Genomic DNA, 16,451 nt, shown 5'->3' with positions numbered 1-16,451 from the left:
CAATTGCAGTTTTAAATGCAAGTAAAGAAGCAGCAATGTAGATGCATGCCAATACTATTCGTCTGACCGTGATCTGAACATTACCTTCCGAAGTCAAATTGCACCTCATCCAACCCATCTCAAACAGGATTTGGAAGCTTCTATTCAGTGTAACCTCTTACCTTTACTGCAATGCGTATGGAAACCTCCCTGATGTTAGAAAGTGGTGGGTAGAGTCTGCCCTGACTCATTTCCTCCTCAGTCAGCTGTTCAGCTAGTGCCTATAAAACAAAGCATGTAACTGAATATCAGGAAGAACAGTGTTATTTCACCAGCAGCAATGTAGGTAATAGATTCAACTCCCACACGCAAATTGGATTATGCAGAGGTGGCTGGTATAAAATACATACATTTTATTTATTCTAACCTAACTAAATTCACAATTGAACGTTCAGCTGCAGTACACATTTTGTATTATCAGAAAAATCCACAAGGACCTCCAACCAAAATAATGTATTTATTTTGCCAACTGCGTAAGCATTTGACAGCGTAGAATAAAACTGGAGCTCCTACATATTAATTGGAGCTCCTACATACTAACCAGAGCTCCTACATACTAACCAGATCTCCTACATACTAACCAGAGCTGCTTCATATTAAGCTTCAGCACTTTTGTCCTATGAGGAAATGAAGACCAGTAGGTTTGTCCATCTAAGCTAAGAAAGATCTAAACACTAGTGGTGTATCTGCTAAGCAACCAAAGTACCAAAACGATGACATTATTTTATTTCCTGATACTTCAAAGTAAAACCTCTAGTAGTGTGTAAAATGACCAACCATGTTCAATAATCCTGCATAATATTAACAAACTCAATGTTGAGATATGTAAATTTACCCACATGGATTTCTGCAGTACAACCAAAATATTAAAACAACTCAACACTGCACTACAAAAATAATATACATGTCTCTGCATTATCTGTCCTCCGATTGGTTCTGTGACACATTCTACAGAAATGGGCTGATTAAACATGTATATTGTTGCTCATAGTGTCTAAACAGTTTTGCTTAAGAAAAAACGTATATTGACGCAAACATGATAAAAACACAGCAATTATTCCAGGTATAGAGCCAACCAACAGCAATTTTCTTTCAGTCACCAACAAATGCAGATGTTGCCGATATTTATTTCAACTTCTGGTGGAGGCTTGTCTGAATCTGGCCAATTTCATAGCCATCATCATTTTAAGTATTAGGAGCCAAATTAAGCACTATAAGTGAATGCAGTTAACCATTATGAATGTGTTGGCAAAGGCATGCTGCTAGGAATGTATTATTGATAGCTGCAATCACATCTTTTCATGAAGGTGTAAAAAGTGAGTAAAAACCTTTGCAGCCTCCAGAAACACCTGATCACTGATGTGACGCACTCCGCTAAGGATCACAGCAAGAGCCACGCCTGAATTCAAAGAACAGAGTGGTTAGAAGTGTTTGAAACTTACTTTTAAATTACTTATTAAAATTAACTTGGAACTGGACTTATGTCCTATATGCATAAGCAAACTTAACCATAAAAATCATAAAATACATGTTATACCTCATATAAAGCCAGTATCTTTTGCTCTTTATCACACAAAAACGTTGGTCAATGGAGTTTCCCAAAATACTGAAGTCTAAAGTGCTAACATTACACATGCCTTAAGTACTCTGTTTTATAATGAAATCAGTAAGACACTTCCTGTAAAAATGTTTGTCTAATCCTACATAGTGTGATCTGTACTGCAAATACGTCTCGTTTAATACCTGGAAATATGTAGGCATTGTTCCCTTGACCTGGTTTAAAAACACGGCCATCACTCAATGTCACTGGCTCAAAAGGGCTGCCGCTGGCAAACAAGCAACGCCCCTAGAGAAAAGAATTTCAGTGTGATTATAGAACAACCTTTGTAAAAAACAGAAATAGTTGTATTTAGACAAATCAACTCAGTATATAAATACGAGTTTGGTAAAGTATGTGTTATGGCAAGTCCAGTACCTGTGTCAGCGTGTATGCTTCCTCAGCCGTGCACTCAGCCTTTGCTGTGGGATTGCTCAGTGCGAATATAATGGGGCGCTCATTAATGGTGCCCATAGCCTGGAGGACTTCACTGGTGAAAAGCCTACCTGCACCAGACACTCCTGTAAAAAAAAAGGTGTAAATAAGCCAATTTATTTTATTTTATTATTCAAGGTCTGACGATATTAAAGGTCTGAGGATGACAAATTCAAAAACTCAACAATTTGGAGTTTTTGTGAACAAAAACAATGAATCCTGCATAATCAAAACGGAACAACAGATCAGATCAAAAAAGAGTAAATGCATATGTGAAAGAAGACCTTGAGGACTGATATGTCCAGAGGCTGAAGCAATGTGAAATGGTTCATTCCTACTGATCACCACCTGTAATGGAACTTTACTGAGAGAATCATAGAACGCAGCAGTGTGACTACTGTTTAAATACACTTTGTCCAATGTAGTGTCTGTATCATTGACGTGGTCAGAGGTTAAATCAAAAAATGGTAATGCTGCTATGTACAAATTTAAAAGACAATAACTAAAGGTGTACAGTTTCCGCAGCAGAAACTTAGTCACATGATCTCAATATGGCAGCCATGATCAGCAACACATTTAACCCTTTGCAGTCCATTTATTCAGAGCTTGTCAGGCGCGTCAGGTCCAATTTATTTTCACACGCGCTTCTTTATATACGTGCATACTGAAAAATGCTCTCCTGATCACTCATTTTAAAATCACCAAACTCCTCAATAATGCGATCCAAGTCATAATTTTATTAGTATAACATCTCCAAAAAGCTCTGCAAATGTTAATGATATTCTCTGAGCACTGGATGCAGAAGCAGCTACCTCCTTTGTTATGTCCATGTTATCTCTGTAGTTGAGGGGACTATGAGATACACCCTTTTTTTTTGGTTTCATTCGGCTCCTATCGGTCTCACTCAGCCATTGAAAGGTGTTCTCGTCTTTTTCTGGAGAAAAAATGACTAGAGACCTGTGGTTTACATCTTTTTGATGATGTTAGACAGGGTCCAACACTGGACGGGAAAGGGAAAATTGTAATGTCCGACCTGGTCTGACATAGGACTACAAAGGGTTAACATGCAAGGATTAATAGAACCATGAGCTTTTGACAATGTGGTGGAAGCTTTATAAAATAACTGGCACTAAAGGGTCATTTTTTTCTTGTAAAATACCAACAGAAAATAGCAGTGTAGCAAGTGTGAATTGAAAGAGTTAGGTCTTTTTGTTTTTATATATAAATTTAGTAAATCGCCAATGGATTTTTACCCCATTTTTTCATAATTTGGAATCGCTAATTATATGTATTGATCTCGGTCCACAGCTGCAAGCCCCGCGCCGACTTAGCGAAACGACGGCAGACTCACACACCCTCCAAAACGTGCCCTGCCAAGCCGTCTTTTTTCGCACTGCAGGTACACAGCAAAGTCATTAGACCTATAGTGCCGGAGGACAACACAGATCTGAATGACTCCACGGCAGACCCGCAGGCACCCTGCCGGCCACAGGAGTCGCTGCTTAACCAAGAATTACCCTGCCAACCTGAAACCTCCCTACCCGGATTACACTCGGCCAATTGTGTGCCACCCCCTGAAAATTCCCGCTCACAGTCAGCAAATGTTACTGTTGATATGAAATAATGATCTCCAGGCTGTAGGGCGCATCCTGAACTCCATGCGGAGCACCTTTACTGGATGCACCACTCGGGAGCCAGAGTTAGGTCTTTATAATCTGGAAACGGCAGCCATTTTAGCTCATAGCTCAAGGAGTTTCAACAACACTGAAAACATAAAGTTGTCAGCTTAAATGGTTTCTTGTATATTATCAGTAGCAGGTGCAGTGGCGGAGAAGGATTTAAGAATCTATACAACCTCTGCTCATAGGGATGCCATATACAAGCTTTTGTCAGTTCTTACCAATAATTGCAGTAGGTTTGAGCACATTAACGGCATCTAGAAAACTGTTCACTGTTTCTGCAGGGGGTTGGTGAGCAAATTGTTCCTGGTTCATGTCATTACCCTCCGATCGGCCCTGAAGAAGGATAAGAGACTAAATTTTAACACATACAGGGGATATGGGTGCTGAAGTACATTATGATAAAATAATGACTTGCTAGTCAACAATAATACTCTGCTGCCTTGACCACTCCTCACCTGCACCAGCAAACCGTGCTTGTCGAACATCCAGATTTTCTTCCTGGCTTCAGATTGAGATACACCACAGTCTATCATTGCCATGACAATTAAACCTGCTATTCCAAGCGCTGCCTGAAGAGAGGGGAAAGGAAGTTAAAATTGTAATACTATTAATTGGGTTTAAGGACTTGGCTAGTTTTCACCCACCACTCTGCAGACACAAATTAATTTGGCTACCACATATATGGAAATTACTAGAGCCAGAGTTTTCTGGAAAGATACATTTATTTTTTAAACATACAAATAGTTGAATTTTTTTTTTTTTAAATATGGCTAGTCGAGGCAATAAATATTGTTATCCAAGATATATGTAACAATACTATTCGAAATAATACTACTTTCTTAGTGGGATTATTTTGGGGTACCACTCAGTGGCGCAGTAACCCACCCAGTTTGCTCACAGGCCCACCCAAATCTGCGTCTATGTGAATGCCAAGTTTAAATACATTTATAAAAAATAATAATAAATGTCAATTGTGTGCGGGTGTTTAAGTCAAATAGGTTATTGTTTTTTTTTTTAAATTTTATTTTATTTTAATGCGCAGGCTTTACCCAATCAAATCAATGTATTAATTGTTATGCAATATTTGGGTCGGATCTTCCTCTCACACAACGAATGTGCAAGTCACGTTTGATTGACAGCTTGAGAGGCAGTTGGCGCGAATAGGTTCAAAAGTCAGACGTTTATTTTAATGTGCATTTTAAATTAAGTTAGTAGCAGTGCGGCGGTCAACATGGCAAAATAAATATGCGCGCAGTTTTAAGTTTATTTTAGTAGAAAGTCTCGAGTGAACAGGATTAAGACAATTGGCCGAATGTTGACAAATAGTTTTAAATTGCTGTCATTTGAACAGATATGTGCGATTTTCTGGAGTGCCATGACTATATAACTGCAAGCCCCGACGCTTTATCCTGTGTAAGGAGGAGCGGAGAAAAGAGGACAATAACTAGGCAATGGTAAGTAACTGACTGACTGACTTTCATTGTATTTAGTAATTGCTTCAAATGTAATACTGTGTTCTCACTGGTTTGGTGACGCTGCCTGTTTGACTTTTTAAAGTACATTCACTGCGAATATATGTAACTGTTTATTTCTGTCTACTTAAAACATTTTAAATGGTTTACATGGGAGATATAGTGGTTGGGAGTTCCGTTATAGACAGTTTTCCAAATATTTAGGGAACTAAAAAATGAATGTGTTTGGAATGTGTACTGTAGGCGGGCATTGGCAAAAAAAAATAAATAAGTGGCTTTCAGCAATTTATCATGAAAAAACTATGGCAACGCGGCCAAACAAACACCGACTTCAGGATTGGTGTTCGAGTCATACTACTGTACAATAACCTAGCGAGTCGGTGATAAGTATGATGTTACAATTTATTAATAATTTGAAGGCATCTGTGGTTTTAACTTCATAATTATTTCTACGTACTAAAGCAATACAAAAACGTGTGTTTTGTCTTTAAGGTTTGCCGTTAACTTTTCTCCCGTGTTTTATGGAAATTGCTTCATTAGCGTGTCAACATAATTTTAAAAGGTTTACAAAACTTGAAAAATGTTGCTGAATGTGTCACTCAAGGCTGTTTTAAAAAAAATCTATTTGTGTCTTGTTACGTTTTTTGTAGCCAACGCAATATCTTTGTTTAGCTGTACCTGAGAAAATGTAGTGAAAACAAAAGCAGCCATATTCAGCTGGAAGCGAGGTATTCTCAGCACAGATAATATTTTAGTTTTGGTTTGAAGGCAGCAGGAGTTTAGCCTGATTTAATGTTTGCTTGTCACACGACCTTATGCAGGGCGAGTTATAGAGGTAACAAGTTATTACAATATAACTAAGAGATTACAATACAGGTAAGAAAAAAAAAAACAATACAGCTTTTTGTTTGGGAATTTTTTTAGTTTCCGTTTCATTTAATTCTGTCAGATGAAACGGTTTTTGCAGTTATTGTGCACAGTGTGTGTTCCTGTAGGTTGTATGCATATGTGTTTTGTATTTGTAGTGTATAGGTGCAGGTACTGTTATAAACTGCAAAACACGTTCTCCTTGCTTCACTTGGCACCATACATTCTCAGTCTTGGCAACTTTGCTCTGCTCAAACCCCGGGGAGATATTTGATGTATTCAGAGTTTTAATTAATTTAAATCAAGTTTGTAATGTAAACTATTTCCGGTGATGTCAGACCTTAGGTACTTGCCCATCCATTTGAAGTTTGGGCCCACCCAAATTTCCATTCATAGCTACGCCACTGGTACCACTGCACGACACTTGCTCATTGAACCCATAATATAGTTTAAAAAATTGACATCTATTCTAGGATAACAATTTAGTAATATTAGTGGCAAAACAGGTAAGCAATCCCCCTCCTCACTCTCAGGAGGCAGTGCACAGCCCAGGATGCCTACACACAGACACAGGTACTGCACTTGCCATAACACACCTTCAATCAGCTCTTCACAAAAGCAAAGACTGCAATCAGGAACAGATATCCAAAGTTTTTTTTTTTTTTTTTACTTTAGAATTCTGTTCCATGCAAAGGACATGCACAAGATTCACTGAAATTCTGACAAGTCCTTAATGATGATTGGTTGATTTCTCAGACGTGATTTATCATATCCAAATGAATGCTTTGGTTCAACCCATTCAGAAGATTCAGTGCAGGTACAAAGTCTCACCTCTCCTGCTCCCAGGAACAGAACCCTCTGCTCTGCGATTGGTTTACCGGTTATTTCCTGTGCACCCAGCAGCCCCGCCAGTGCCACCGCTGCAGTGCCTGTGTAAACAGACACGAGGAAATGAGACTTTACAAATCTGAGCAGTGCACTTCAATTATACATATGACTGTACATACAGCAGTGAATCAACTTCACTACAAGTAAAAAAAAATAAATGCAACAAAAAAAAACTTTTTATAGCACGTTTATTCAGCAACTGTTGTATATGAAGTGAATCACATTTAAAAATGATTAGGCAATGGCACCTCCTGCAGCATATAACAGTATATGCTCTAAATGAAGAAATACCAATGCTTTTGTCCATTCACATTCTATGTAACACACATAATTAAAAGGACAGATGCACAGTACTCTACACATCTTATTTTTGAATCTGCAGTCAGTTGCTGCTTGTTATAAATCAATGCTTTCACCATCTCTGAACAAACCAAATGAAATTGATTTTAGCAGTCAACTCACCCTGAATATCATCGTTAAAGGTACAGTATTTTTCCCTGTACTTTCTCAGGAACCTGAACGCATTGTGGTTCCCAAAATCTTCAAATTGAATCAGGGTGTTCTGACCATATCTAGGGAAGAGTGAATAATCTTAGCCCCAGCTCTTTATTTTGTATTACTAACAGTACTGGACTTTTCAAATGATCAATCCAAAATAATAGATCTTAACAGAATCACAAATGTCCTTCTACAAAGCAGAAGTGATCCCAGGCTTCAATCGTGGCACACAATGGTATTCCGACAGGGTGACTGCCTTGGTGTTACTATAAAGTCAAACTTTCTTACATTTCTGCAACTGCTTCCATGAACTCATCAATAAGTTCATCATAGAGCTGGGAACGGTCTCGCTTTTGGTAAAGACCCATATAAAAGGGATCCTTCAGTAACGACTAACAAAAAAATAATAAAAAAAAGAATTAGTTAATTTCACAAAATGCTTGCTCTTAATTCCTACAATTCTACTGAATCTCCACAAGGAAAGCTGTCTGTTACTGTAATAATACAAATCATTACCTGTTGTATAGTAATTTGTAGTACAGGGTTCCCCCAATAACACACGTCCTTTAAACCACCGCAACCACACCACATTTTGGCTGCAGAGTGGGGATTGCACTGCAGTCAGCTAGCCGAAGCTGTAAATTAGCTTATTGTCTTACCTAGTATAATTCCTGCTTTCACTAAAGCTGGAATGCAGATATAATTTCCCATTGGTTGCAGTTCAATACATCACACATTCCTCATAACTATATTGCTGTATTAAAGTTACAGCAGTACAAAAATTAAATCTGAGCATGGACTGTTGCCAGAATTGTTTTGTATAGCTTTTGCTGACCTTGTTGTGTTGTTACTTTAAATTAGGGATATGGAGATTATACCACATTATAGTTGTTTCAACAACTGCTTCTTGTTACCCAAGTCCTTTCTGAGCAGGAAGTGGATAGGTACCAGGAAGAAGCAGTTAAGACCTTTAATCTGTAACACTGTATTGATATAATAATATGTATACCAGCATTTTGTAAAAAGCAGGCAAAGAACGAAAATAATTTTTGGGGAAAAAAAGGTGGTAATGTCGCTGATTCCAATAGTGTTACATTTGAAATCTTTGTTAAATTAGTGTTGTTCAGACATAAAGAACATATTGGAAAGCTTACTGGATTGTCCGTTCCAACATCAATGCAGACAGGAAGGCACTTCTCGGGTCTGATTCCAGCACAAGCTGTGTAAAGGCACAATTTTCCCACAGGAATCCCCATCCCATATACGCCAAGGTCTCCCAGCCCCAGGATTCTCTCTCCATCAGTCACCACCACTGCCTGCAAGGAATTCAGACAAGTTGCATTCACACTGTACACAGCTGCATTCCGTTCATCAGCTCCAACCTGGCTAAACTGTCTTACTTACAGTGCAAACCCTACATGTATGTTAAAACTTTCCATTAGTTAGAACTGTATGGTATACTGTTGATACATGTATGCTGTGGTACATGAAACAGTGTTTTATGTCTCTTGTATGCATAATATCCACGCATTACAATCCACCTCTTGTTTATGTACTTCATTGAGTACCGTTAAATCTTCACAATGGTGAACTGCAGAAATCTGCAATTGTACTTAAACATTTTAATGTCATAATTGGCTTTCATCATAACAGTATCATTATCAAGCACTCACAGTCAACTGTAAAGTTTGAAAGAAGAATGGTTAATCACAGTGCAAACATACATATACCGCAGAAAATGCAGTGACCCCTTTTGCCACATGAAACAGTGCAGTTAATACAAGAAAGCCAATGCTGCAGACTCCAGATACAGAAAATATTGTTTGTATGAATATTGCTGACAGCGTTTGGAGAAATATGACTGGTTTAACATTAGTTCCAGTAATACATGGAAGGTCCCTAATTAATTCTATAGCACTACTGTACTCTGAGTTTATTGGTTTTACTTAGAACATTGGTGAAATAACTTGCTTGACAGCAAACATTGTGGGAATGCTAATGCAGTCACTGAACATGTTACCAAACACAAGGACTGTGACTTCCCAGTGTTATGTCCATATGGCCAGTCTTTGGGGAGAATTTGTCACATGCTTAGTGATGTCATTGCCGATATCAAATGTGACAGGAAACATACATATAAGGGTGCAGATTACACATAAGGTTGCTTGACTACCTTAACTTGCAATTTCCTAACCTTTTGGACTTTTGCAACCAAACCTTAACGTTACTTTAACAAAGTTTTTGCCATTGAATTTCCACTGTTTTGCAGAAGGCATCCTGGAAAATCAAACAACCAAATGTGCCACATAATGCAGTGGTGAAAACACAATTTGAGACACTAAATAGCACAGAAGAAAGAGACACTCACCAAGCCAGATTTACTGAAACCAAATGAAATGTGAAAAATGTTAATTCGTGCCCCTGAGGCTGGAGAGGTGGGAACAGCAAACGGCTGCCCCTGAGGCTGAAGAGGTGGGGACAACTTTGAACAGTACAGCAGTTATTCTTCATGTTGTATGGTGCTGTCCACTCTCTAGAAAGATCATGCAAGAATCCTGCAGGTTTTTAGGCAGTCTGATGCGTTGTGTGCATTGCCTGTCATTACATTGAAACCATTGCTCAACTTTTCACAACTGTCATTCCTTGCAATTGCTGTACTAGCTACATGCTAGAGGTTGCATCCCCACCAGTTTAATCTTAAATGTATAATAAATAACACTATACACAGGGTCACTTTAATTTTTCATGTTTTATTATTTAAAAGCACTGATAAGTTAACAGTTTTAATATCGACAGCAATGTAGATTTGTTTGTGGAGCGGAACAGAATCATTGAACTCCCGACCATACCATAACAACAAAAGTGTGTGTGTGTGTTGTCCTAAATTAAAAACATATCACTTTCCTCAGTGTTGAAGGCACAAACAAAACATTATCACGGATTACCAGTTTTAATCCAGACAGAAACACAGATGTGACCCATGTGTGCTTTACTATATATTCCATGTCTCCCTATTCAGTGCAATGGAACAATCACACGTCTCTCTGCCTAACAACGACATCAAACAGCAGTGATGTCAGACCGTTAACTTTGGGGTTCAACTTCTGTAAAACTAGGACCAACCCCCCCCCCCCCCCCCCCCCAAAAAAAATTATGAATACCCGTTGCACATCTACACCCCCGGGACTATGTGTATGCCAAGCGCGGTTCCTAAATTTGCTATACTTTTTATATTAATTTGTTAAAAAAAAACAAAAAAAAAACACAAACTTTTTATCACCACTCTATTCAAAAAGTATTCAACCAAATGCTACCCCGTTCACATGCTTTGTTGAGCCTGCCAATCTGACCACACATATTTTCATGCATATTTGTGGGGTTTTGTACAATTTAATTTGCCAGGTACTTCTTTCTTTTTCTACCTCCGTCTTCATTCTGCATTGCTTGCCTATGAGGTGCCCTAGGGGACAGAACTGGGATTTATCCTCTGAAAATGAAGTAATCTGCTGGGAGACTGTTTGTTTGGGATAATTTAAGCTCTGCCTCCAGAAATCCAAATTATCAGCGGATTCGTTCTAAAACTTTCTGCATAGGATATATCTAACCCCTCGCAGACATCATCAAAACCTCGCAGACATCATTCATCCCTACTCGGGTGTGTACATTCTGTTCCCAGAGCGTCATGGGTTCCTTTTTACATAGGGTCTGGGAGTGTCCGGATGTGGTCAGAGTTCTGGGATCGTGTTCTTCGCTTTGTCCACCATTCTTGAGAAGAATATTCCTTGCTCTGCTACAGTATTACTGCCGATTGATAATTCATCCCTTGACCTATCATTGCAACAAAAACAAATCTGGTTGGCCGGTCTTACAGCTGCTAAAAAGAGGATTGCTTTGTTGGCTACCTCCGCATTCCCTTCCCTTCCGTCAGTGGACCTTTGCGTTTCTTGATTGTATTTATATACTGATCAGGTCCACATCACGAGGGAGGGGACCGTACAAGCCTGGAGATCGGCTGCAGACTTCACTTCAACTTTCTCGGTTTGAACTGGGGTTATTAGGTCCTTCTTGGGGGGTTAAATAGAAAATATGGAGAGCTGTTCCTAATGTTGCACAGCTTGTATTGTTCTTGTTTTTTGACGACAGCGCAGACATAATATCTATCTATATATCAATATCTAGACATAATCTACCTATCTATCTATCTATCTATCTAGATAGATAGTCTCCACTGCCTAAGTTGCTGTTGCAAAGAGTTGTCATGGCAACATCACAGGTGTGATTAATTTTGTTTAGGAATAAAAAAAAAAACACTTGTATTTTTAATTATGTATTTAATATTTAATTATAATGCGGTGTGATTTCATTCTTTTTCTTTTCATTAAGAAACAAAAAAGTGCAACTAAGTTAGTCTCAACTGCCTCTTGTTTAATTGGGGCAGAAGCTTATTCTGGATATTTTACCTTCTGCTGAGACGTCCTGATAAAGCGGCGCCAACTGTATGCATCTTTGTATGTATGTATGTATATCAAATCAGCATACCAGCAGTGGAAAGAAAATATAAAACAAAAACCTGTCTGCTAAAATACGTTATATTCACATTTCAGTTTGCATTTCCTGTCTCGCCCCCTCCCGATCTTACCTTTACATCGGTTTCTGGCCAATTTTTCAGAATGGACCTTATATGTCCTCTGTCGAAGATGGAAATAAATAACCCCCTGTAATGTCAATGACAACATACACAAGGTAAGTAGTCATGTGGATGCAAACTTGTGCATTAACCATGCAAAATACATACACTGTGCAAAATCTAGTGTCAATAAATATGAGTAAATACATATTTGTTTGGTCTGAAGCAAGAACCCATAGATAGTAATACAAATGTTAAATCATTCATGTAAAAATGCAAAAGTTAATTTAACTGCTTAAATTAACCTAGCTAAAATTTATAAAAATGTATATAACACGACCCCGTTTAAAGCAAACAAATATATATATATATATATATATATATATATATATATATATATATATATATATATATATATATATATATTTTTTTTATGTATTCGGATACAAAAATCAGATGTTTGTATTTGAAAAATGACAAAAATACCTTGCATTTATTTACCACCCCGCGACTGTATACATCTATCTAAAAAAAAGTAAAAATAAATAAAATGTTTTGTCAACTTTATGTACTATTTATTTCGGAAAAAACAAAACAATGTTTAGCTTGAACTGCTATTTGGCATCTTTTGTTTTATAGTGAATTCACTGAGGCAAAGTAAGGCCTACACAACATATTCTTTACTCCTTAAATTATGAGCGAAAATAAACTTGTACATGTTAGGGTACAAGCAGGGTCGTGATATTATATATATATATATATATATATATATATATATATATATATATATATATATATTGAGCGAAGAGACGTTTTTTCGCAAATACAAAATAGCATAAAATAAAATGAAATGCAACATCTAAAACGAAAATGCATTACAAAGCAAACAAGAATGACAATTGGGAGGTTTATACAAAAAACACTTTCGATAAATACTTGCAATTGTAGTTGTCAAGGCTCAGCCGTTACCATAGACACGGTCTGAAGGGAAACGGAAGCTCTGACTAGCACTTGCGCGGACGTATAATTTGGAGCGAGTCGTTTGGGAATTCAAGAAAAGAGGCATTTGTTTATAAAATACCTAAACCACTTAATTAAACAACCCTGCAATGAGGGATGTATGCTGCTGACGCTGACAAAATAATGACGTGCAGATTTTGCAACGGTCGGTCGGAACAGGAGTCAAAATATACCGTTGTTAAGCATTAACTGTTTATTCCTTTTGGGGAAAAAAATGGCTCGTTTATTTACAATTTGTACCAGTATGCTAATATTTTAGTCTAAACACTGAGAAACCCCAAGTTTGTATACATACCGGAGCCCTGCTTCAGTGCAATGGGATTGAAATACTTTTTTTTTTTAAATGGGTAGATTGCTGTATGTGCAGTAACTATGACAGCCCCACAGTAGTAGGGCAGTATAAAACATCTATTTTTATTCAATCTTATTGTGTTTTTTATAGAGGGCATGGACAGTATTTACTGCAAATAGGCAGTAAATTAAAGAGTGGGGGACTAAGTTACCGTTACTGCATTAAATTATTTTTCTGTGCGAGGTCTATTTGTCAAAATGTTAAGAAATTTAATTGAACAAATATGCATGTAGTTAAAACATGTATACTATATTAATTACCTATTTGAGTTGTTTTATTAAATGTGTATCTGTTATAATAAGAAATTAAAACTATTTGATTTTTTTTTTTAAAAACTTATTTGAAAACTTTTTTTTTATGTTTTTAAAAATACAAAAATTTCACTGGGATATATATATATATATATATATATATATATATATATATATATATATATATATATATATATATATATATATATCCCCCCCAACAGAGTAGTTCAGTGCCAAAATTGCAGGGACAAAACTAGGGAGTCCATTTACCCATCCTCAGCTTGGGTGGTGAAAATTTTTGACTTAGAGAAACTTGGAGCTTTGTGAGACTCTCCTATATATATATATATATATATATATATATATATATATATAATATATATATATATATATACATATAGAACACACCACACCACACTCAGGCACAGTGCCTTGCAAAAGTATTCAGACCCCTGACGAGTTCTCTCATATTACCAAATTACAAATGGTACATTGAAATTTCGTTCTGTTTGATATTTTATTTTTAAACACTGAAACAATTATTGTAAGGTAACATTGGTTTTATGTTGGGAGGTATTATTAAGAAAAATAAAAAACTGAAATATCTTGCTTGCATAAGTATTCACCCCCTTGTGCTGTGGAAGCTACCAGTTTGCACCGATGAAAGAAATTACCCTAATGAGGACACAATTACCTTACCATTGGCCTCCTCCTGTGAACCACTAAAAGTTGCTGTCACATTTTCTGGATAAAAACCCCACTGTTGAAGGATCATTGGTAAGGCTGTGAATTTGAAGGAAAATGAAGACCAAAGAGCATTCTACAGATGTTAGAGATAAAGTAATAAAAATGCATAGAGTAGGGAAAGGATACAAAATAATATCCAAGTGTCTGGATATCCAATTGAGCACAGTTGGATCAATAATCAAGAAGTGGAAGCTGCATCACACCACCCAGGCACTGCCAAGAAAAGGCCGTCCCTCAAAACTCAGCGCTCAAACAAGAAGAAGACTTGTGAGAGAAGCCACAGAGAGGCCAACAATCACTTTGAAGGAGCTACAGAGTTCAGTGGCTGGGAGTGGAGTAATGGTGTACCAGTCAACCATATCAAGAGCTCTGCATAACACTGGCCTCTATGGGAGGGTGGCAAGAAAGAACCCGTTACTCAAAAAGTACCATCTGAAAGCACGTCTTGAGTTTGACAGAAAGCATGAGTGACCCAGTTGCGATGTGGGAAAGGGTTTTGTGGTCAGATGAGACCAAGATAGAGCTTTTTGGCCAAAACTCAAAGCGCTATGTGTGGTGCAAACCTAACACTGCCCATGCCTCAAGACACACCATACCTACAGTGAAGTATGGTGGTGGCAGCATATTGCTGTGGGGATGCTTCTCATCAGCAAGGACTGGGCATCTTGTTACAATTGAATGAAGAATAGATAGAGCAAAATACAGGAAAATACTGCAAGAGAATCTGCTTCAGTCTGATAAAAAACTGAAGCTTGGAAGGAAATTCACCTTTCAGCCGGACAATGATCCCAAGCACAAGGCCAAAGCAACACTGGAGTGGCCCAAGAACAACAAGGTGAATGTCCTACAGTGGCCCAGTCAAAGTCCTGATCTCAATCCCATTGAGAATCTGTGACACTATTTGAAAATTGCGGTCCACAAGCGTCGTCCAACCAACCTGAACAACCTGGAGCAAATCTGCCAAGAAGAATGGGCCAAAATCACTCCGACACTGTGTGCAAAGCTGGTACATACTTACCCCAAAAGACATAAAGCTGTTATTGCAGTGAAAGGTGGCTCTACCAAATATTAAGGTGTGGGGGTTGAATACTTATACAAGCAAGATATTTAAGTTTTTTCTTTTTCTTAAAATTATTTCCCAACATAAAACCAATGTCACCTTACAATAACTGATTTTGAGTTTCAGTGTTTTAAAATAAAATATCGAACAGAACGAAATTTCAATGTACCATTTGTAATTCAGTAATATGAGAGAATTGGTCAGGGGTCTGAATACTTTTGCAAGGCACTGTGTGTGTGTCTATATATAGACAGACACACACACACTTGCTTACTATCTATGGGAAGATTTAGTTTTCGGTTTCTCTTACAGAGAAATTACAGTGAGAAAAAACTAATAACAGAGTAGGATATATTTTAGTTTTAACAGAAATCAAAATAAATATTCAGAGGAAATACTTTTTGTTAAAAAAGACAATTGCATCACACTCAACTACCGTTCTCTCTCCTTTTCTTGTCCCACCTCATAGCAACCAATACACACTTCTGATTTGTTGGTACAGTACTCCCCTGACCTCCCAACTCCCACCTAATAGGCGCTTGTTAACTGTCAGTAAAAATGTACGGTATACAAACACCAAAACACACAGGAGTATAGTGCTGCAGATCGGAGCCTCCCACAGCGTTGTTTCTAAAATGCCTTAAATCATGTAACATAATACTGCAGTGTTTGTAAAGCATAGTATTATTAATAAAATGGGATAAAATTAATTTGATGTGATTGAAAAATGACTTAAACAGGTGCAGTGACTTTTTATTGTGCTGATTAACAATTTGCATCAAGATGCTGCTGCAAAATGATCTGTCGATCTTGGGCAGGTGTTGTGACTCTTGATCTCCCAATTTGTGGCCTGTCATTGACAGAGTGTGTCTGGTTATACCGTCTCGCCAGGTTTGAAATTGCTGGAAATTGTACT

General features: G+C 37.5%; 1 protein-coding gene across 3 annotated transcripts in view; it reads right to left on the bottom strand.

Annotated features, from left to right (window-relative positions):
* LOC121317816 (NAD-dependent malic enzyme, mitochondrial-like) overlaps window positions 1-16,451 on the bottom strand; it is a 36,607-nt gene that overhangs the window by 3,493 nt on the left and 16,663 nt on the right. For all 3 annotated transcript variants that reach the window (XM_041253928.1, XM_041253934.1, XM_041253922.1), the window contains exons 5-15: window positions 12,118-12,193; window positions 8,633-8,794; window positions 7,767-7,870; window positions 7,443-7,552; window positions 6,924-7,021; window positions 4,209-4,322; window positions 3,972-4,086; window positions 2,015-2,157; window positions 1,783-1,885; window positions 1,368-1,438; window positions 162-260 (exon numbers count right to left, since the gene is read on the bottom strand). In XM_041253928.1, coding sequence (XP_041109862.1) covers window positions 162-260; window positions 1,368-1,438; window positions 1,783-1,885; window positions 2,015-2,157; window positions 3,972-4,086; window positions 4,209-4,322; window positions 6,924-7,021; window positions 7,443-7,552; window positions 7,767-7,870; window positions 8,633-8,794; window positions 12,118-12,193 — 1,195 coding nt within the window. The remainder of the gene's footprint in view (window positions 1-161; window positions 261-1,367; window positions 1,439-1,782; window positions 1,886-2,014; window positions 2,158-3,971; window positions 4,087-4,208; window positions 4,323-6,923; window positions 7,022-7,442; window positions 7,553-7,766; window positions 7,871-8,632; window positions 8,795-12,117; window positions 12,194-16,451) is intronic.

This window comes from Polyodon spathula, chromosome 1 (assembly GCF_017654505.1).
Source record: "Polyodon spathula isolate WHYD16114869_AA chromosome 1, ASM1765450v1, whole genome shotgun sequence".
Lineage (NCBI taxonomy): Eukaryota > Metazoa > Chordata > Actinopteri > Acipenseriformes > Polyodontidae > Polyodon > Polyodon spathula.
The sequence above is the reverse complement of the archived record's forward strand: the minus strand, read 5'-3'. Positions and strand labels throughout refer to the sequence as shown.